The 6,000-nt window shown below is 47.7% G+C and overlaps 1 protein-coding gene across 2 annotated transcripts in view; it reads left to right on the top strand.

The window, feature by feature from the left end:
* Positions 1-301: 301 nt before the first annotated feature.
* NAMPT (nicotinamide phosphoribosyltransferase) overlaps positions 302-6,000 on the top strand; it is a 28,741-nt gene continuing 23,042 nt past the window's right edge. For both annotated transcript variants that reach the window (XM_057364524.1, XM_057364523.1), the window contains exon 1: positions 302-463. In XM_057364524.1, coding sequence (XP_057220507.1) covers positions 404-463 — 60 coding nt within the window. In that variant the 5' untranslated portion in view covers positions 302-403. The remainder of the gene's footprint in view (positions 464-6,000) is intronic.

The following is a 6,000-nucleotide window of genomic DNA, read 5'->3' as shown; positions in this document are numbered from 1 at the left end:
CCGCCCGTTCAGCCGAGCGCGCGCCGCCGGCCAATAGCGAGAGCGCGCTCGCCCGTCGCGCGGTGACGTCACTGAGCCGGCCCCGCCCAGACCCCAATGAAAGAGAACGTGCGGCGCGGGACGCTCCCCACCCGCCCCTCCCCCTGCCCCGACCGGCGGCGGGGCCAATCAGAGCTCCCCGTGCTCCCCGGCCCCGCCCCTCCCCCGGTGACGTTGCGGCACCGCCCTCAGCGGCGGACAGACGCAGCCAATCAGCGCCCCCGCGCGCGCCCCCCCTCCGGCCGCGATCCCTTGTCCCCGCCCCTGTCCCTCTCTCTGCGCTCCCCCCGCTCCGAGCGCCAGCGGCGGCGGCGCAGCCCGGTTCTGTCCGTGCGGGCGGCGGCGCCTCCCGGGACTCGGCGACATGGAGTGCGCTGCGGCGGGGGCCGAGTTCAACATCCTTCTCGCCACCGACTCKTACAAGGTGGGCACGGGCGGTCGGGTGGAAGGGAGGGGGTCACCTCTGCGGGCACCGGACCCGCCGGGACGCTCCATCCGCTGGGCGCCGAGCCAGGCCGGCCCCGCCGCCACCGGCCCCTTGCCCGGCCGACCGGCGCTGGGAGATCCCCTGGGGCGCCAGTGAGGGTGCCCGGCCTCGGGGCGGTGCGGGGGGGACGGCGGAGGCCTGGCCGAGGTTACCCCTCTCGCCCCCGGCATCCTCGAGCCGCTCCCCGCGGGGTTCCCGGGGCCGCGCAGCCGGAGGGCGGTGGCGGGGCCACCAGAAAAGAAAGTGAAAGCGGGCGGGGTGGGTGCCGCCGTCCCGCTGCCTTTGGGCGCGGGGGGCGGCCATGGCGGGCACGCGGGGGGCGGGGGCCGCCCGGCCCCGAGCATCGTCCGGCCCGGCGCTCTGCCCGCCCCCCGCCCTGGCCGGGGTCGGAGAGGGCGCACATGTCGCCGCCGCCGAGCGGTGACTCTCTCCCGCGTCTCGTCCCTCCCGCGTTGCTCCACTCGCGCCGGTCGCTGCCTGCGCCTGTGTGCCTGGTGGTGATGCAGCAGCGCGAACCGGCTGGCGCAAAATACTTGTTTTCTACCCTGTGCTTAGTTCCTGGCCCCTGCGGTGTCACATTGCCTAGGCAAGGTGTCGGTTCAGAGGGGAGAATCGCGCTGCGCGGCGCTCCCTTCTTTTCTTGGAAGTAGTGGTACTGACAGCAGTGGCAAAGTGCAGGTGCCCTGTCCGCGCTCCGAGCCGGTGATTTCTGACCCGCCAGCTCCTGACGTGCCTTGCGCAGCGAGTGTGCCCGGCCGAAGTCCTGCCCCTGCGCAGCGCCGCGGTCATGTAAGCGCTCAGCTTCCAGATCCTGGGCAGAGCCACCGTGACTCCCCCMGCCTGGCTGGACACATGTGCCCGGCCTCTCCTAGGCTGGAAGACTCACTTATTTCCTTCAGGAGCTGCAGTGCAATGTCAGAGAGGTTGTTGGTGGTCTAAACGAAACTACTGTAACCGTCCTGGTTATCGTTGTAAAGCATTTATTATGTTTTAGCTCTTTGAGCATTGGGCTGTTCCTGAGTTCCAGGAAAGAMGGTGCTTCTGGATAGAGGAGTTGAAAAAGCAAAAGCTATGTTGTGACCAGGTCTTGTTACTGAGTAACTACCAAAGTACAAACCTCARTAGGTGCTCCAGTCGCTAGCTTGAGCCTTTCCCAGCTTCTCTGTGATATTATTATTCCTGTTATTATTATTTTCATTATTATTGTTACTACTATATGTTACATAAAGATAAAAAGAAAGTTAATAGTTATYGTTGCTGTTTGTGGGAAGGCATTTTGGAAGGTGGGAAGATGCTGATAAATCTTGGAGCAGCGCAGTCAGGGCATCCTGATGCTGCAACTGAGTGCTCACAAAGGTGCTTCCATTCAGAGCTTAATCTAGCTACCATGTTCTTTATGAGCTAGGTTTAAGTTGGTTATCTAACTTATTAGAATATGGAAGATACACTTTTTTCAGTGTCTGAGACTAATCATATTAAATACTGCAGTTTTGGGTTTAAATAGTATCTACTTAAAATCTAWTTTGTGCACTGCTTTTTCTAAATTCTCCGGATGTGCTCAAAGATTGGTGGTGGAGCAACTCACAGGAGTGACAGAAAACCAGTTTGTTTCTGTTTTGTTTGCTGTTTCATAGTATAGATGACTTGGCAACATTCCGGGAGTGGTAGAAATCTTAAAAGAGGTCAAATAAAGGCCCGAGGTGTTTTTCCCCCCCAGTTTAAAACTGAATTTGGATGAGGTTTTCTGTGACAGCTAGGAGCATTTTGTATTATATTTAGAACMGTTGCCCCCCTCAGTTGCTTGGTTAGGGCTATTCAAGTTGTCTGTCTTTCCACATGCTTTTTTCCAAATCTTGGGAACTCCAGTATCTCTGAACAATGCTTAAACAAGTAGTTGCTTTTATCTTGTTAGGTAATATGAGCAAACATCACTTATCTTCTCCCAGGATGATACTGTCATTTCTAATCAATGAAACACACTTAGTGAGAGCACTTTCAGTAAAATTGCACTAAAATATCTGGTAGTTTGCAACATCAAGCTTTTTARAGGAGTTACCAAACACTCTTACTAGTAATTAAAACAAAAGTGAGAATTGATCTTAGGGCTTTTCTTTTTTTTTCTCTCTCTTTTAAAAAGCAATTTTTAGATAGTTCTGCTGTAACCACGACTGTGGCTTCTGTTTGTGTGTGCAGCACTGTCTGTACATAACATTCAGACTGAGAAAAAACACGGATGAGGTCAGAAGTTTACATGGTGATCCAATTGCAGTTGATGCCAATCCATACAAGCTAATGTTGGTGACAAAAATCACATGGAAATAAACAGCTGTATTTATATTTATTTATAAAATACATGCAGACCATACTGAGCTGTACAACCCTAGCCTATGCAGCTGACCATCAGAAAAAAGTTGCGGTATCTCAGGGTCATATGTGTCACAACTTGTTAGTTTGAATACTAGCTCCAGTGTCCCAGTTCCCTGTTGCTGCATTTGGAAATTTGGGGTGAAAAGACAAGTCATTACCAGTTTAGTGCCTATACAATTTCAGAAACAAAGTAGGTAAGCAAAGATTTGTCTGTTGAGAGCTAATCCAGCCTCCCTTCCTTCTACACTATTTTCCTGTCTGCATGTGCATCATGGGATATTTCTTTATAAATCATAGGGATTATCAAATATTCGGTTTCAAGATCTTAAAAGTGTTTTGAAAAACCACTGAGTATCATGCTAATTTCTAGTATAGTCAACATTTCTAGATGGGAGTAGCTCCCAGTAAGTGAGTTATGCACTGGATCCAGTACCGAGCTTCCATTAAAAACTGGAGCTTATTTAATTGTACAAGTGCTCCAGGGTTTTGAGGCTGGGCTTCAAATTGTATAGTTTATCTTTAAACCCGATAACAAGATAAATGTTTTTACATCACTTAAATTCTTCTTCTGTGTACTTTGTTACATATTCTTAAGCTTTTACAAATCCCCCAAAAGTATAATTCCTCCTGTATGCTGGGAATTATAYTCCATCCCCTCCGAGTCTAGGCATATGGTGTGGTGTGTGTGCAACATGCTGRTAAGTGACAGCAGTCGTTTTAATTTTTCTGATCATGAGACTCTCGAGAGATTCATCAGTGCGGTGTTATCTGGGGAGCCTTGTTGTCTTTATAGTAAGGGCATTTCTATTAGTGAAGTTTTCTGCTAGTGACTTGGTATTACTGAAAAGAGGAAGTACTTGAAATCAAAGGTCTTGTTGGTAGAAAGCTGCAAGTGAGGAGGTATCAGCAGACTCCTTGAAAATCGCTGTTCGTGCTGCATGATGTCTTAGTCTTGTGTCTATAGCAAGACACAATTTATATAGCTACATATATACAGCTAGCTATATATAGATTATTCAGTACTCTATACCATCTTGACCCTCTGTGACAGTGAGGGTTCTGTTCATTCTCTGCCCTTCGCCAGCAAAAGGGTCTATGCCCTTCAGTGCCTCATTCCTCTGACATTGTTGATATACCTCATCTTCATTTTCTTTCTCTTTGATTCCCAGTGCTCTCTTTATCCTATATTTTTGTTTATTTCTGCAAAGGCAAGAAATCTTCCAGGRTGTATGTAGTCTGAAACTGTATTGAGAGGCTCAGCTTGGCAGAGCTGTATTGTTCAGCTGGAARATACCCGTGACTGGCACATACCAGGCCTGGGCCGGATGGACCATGAGCTGCAAGTGGGGAAAGGCTATTGACTGAACCTTGTTTGCTGAAGTAATAATAGCTTATTTTGCTTTTGCCAATGAGATCTATTACTGTTGCTTGGCATGTTTCGTAATTAAGCTGATAGCTATAATAAGCTGCCATGCAATTACCTCTTAGGAGGAGATGACTTGCTATCTAGACTGTAAATGAGATCTGTTTCAGAATTAATTTCCTTCTGGATGCTTCAAGGAAAACCAAAATRTATGTTTTAACTCTGTATGCCTTGCATGTTGAATTTTAAGTATTTGTAACTTCAAATGACTTCTTTTACTCTGCGTGGATGTGGGAGAACACTGACTTCTGAAGCACTTCACGTGAGTGTGTGTTTATTCTAGGCTCTGACAGCCTGTATATTCTTTATTTAGAAGGCTAGAGGTATGCGAGGAAGAGACATGAATACTCTCTAGCCTACTGGATTTGACTAGTTCTTAATGACTGCAAATTATTCTTAACAGCAGCCCATATATACATAATTTTTTTTTTAAATTAAAATCTTGTGGTGGGAGTGTGAACTTATTCTCTTATCTCTGTAATTCTGCCAGTGGGAAAGCATCGGAAACTTCTGGCTCCACACTCCTAGTAAGACGCAATCTTCACGCTATCTAGGTTCATTATCTTCCAAGTTTTGATTTGCAGTCATGTGGTCCTGTTACAAACCCAAAGACATCATTGCTCAAAAGGAACACTGCAGCTATACGGTATTCAGACAATTTTTAAATTAATGGGAAGTGACCCCTTCTAGAATTATTGCAGCTTTTATTGTTGAAAAGGTATATGTTTTTTCTTTTTCATTAAGGAACAGGAAACTTACAGCAGCATGTGCTGTAAGTGCTAGTACAGCTGACGAGTCACAAATGTGTAAACAGCAAACATAAGGCATTTTATCATCTCTTTTGTGATAATCTTGGATGTGAAACTGGGCTGGTTTTGTCTGAGGTAGAATTGATTTTCTTCCTCGTCGCTGGTATGAGACTGTTGTGGATTTGTGCTGAAAGCARTGCTCATAATTTAGTGATATTTCTGATTTTGCTGAGCAGTGCTTGCACAGAGTCAAGGCCTTTTCTGCCCCACACAGCATCCCACCAGCAAGGAGGCTGGGGGTGCACAAGGAGCTGGGAGGGAACACGAGGCCAGCCGACCCCAGCTGACCCAAGGGATATTCCTTACCACATGACATCATGCTTAGCATRTAAAGCTGGGTGAAGAAGGAGGAAAGGGGGGAATATTCTGAGTAATGGCATTTGTCTTCCGCAGTAACTGCTACATGGGCTGGAGCCCTGCTTTTCTGGGAATGCCTGAACACCTGCCTGCCCATGGGAAATGATGAATGAGTTCCTTGTTCTGCTTTGCTTAYGTGCAGGCAACTTTTGCTTTCCCTGTCTTTATCCCAACCCATGAGTTTTCTCWCTTTTACCCTTCTGATTCTCTCCCCCACCCCACTGGGAGGAGTGAGTGWGTGACGAGTGGGGCTTGGTTGCTAATTGGGGTTAAACCACAATGAAAACATGAAAATCTTTAGTGGTAAATGTTACTGGTTTTAAGAACTGTTTTTTTCTCCAAGAAATTTAGAATACATTCAGTTCTAGTGTTTAACTTGAGCTTGTGTTTTAAATAAATGTGGACCTGGTCACGTACAGCATCTCTGCTGATAATGTTCAGCTTCCATAGGAATTCAGGTGCTTGCATGTGCTTTCCTTTTTTTTTTTTCATAGTTCTGACTGATCTCTTAGCTGCTT

The sequence above is a fragment of the Malurus melanocephalus genome, unplaced genomic scaffold (assembly GCF_030028575.1).
Source record: "Malurus melanocephalus ecotype Western Australia unplaced genomic scaffold, MMel_1.1 scaffold_39, whole genome shotgun sequence".
Lineage (NCBI taxonomy): Eukaryota > Metazoa > Chordata > Aves > Passeriformes > Maluridae > Malurus > Malurus melanocephalus.
The sequence above is the reverse complement of the archived record's forward strand: the minus strand, read 5'-3'. Positions and strand labels throughout refer to the sequence as shown.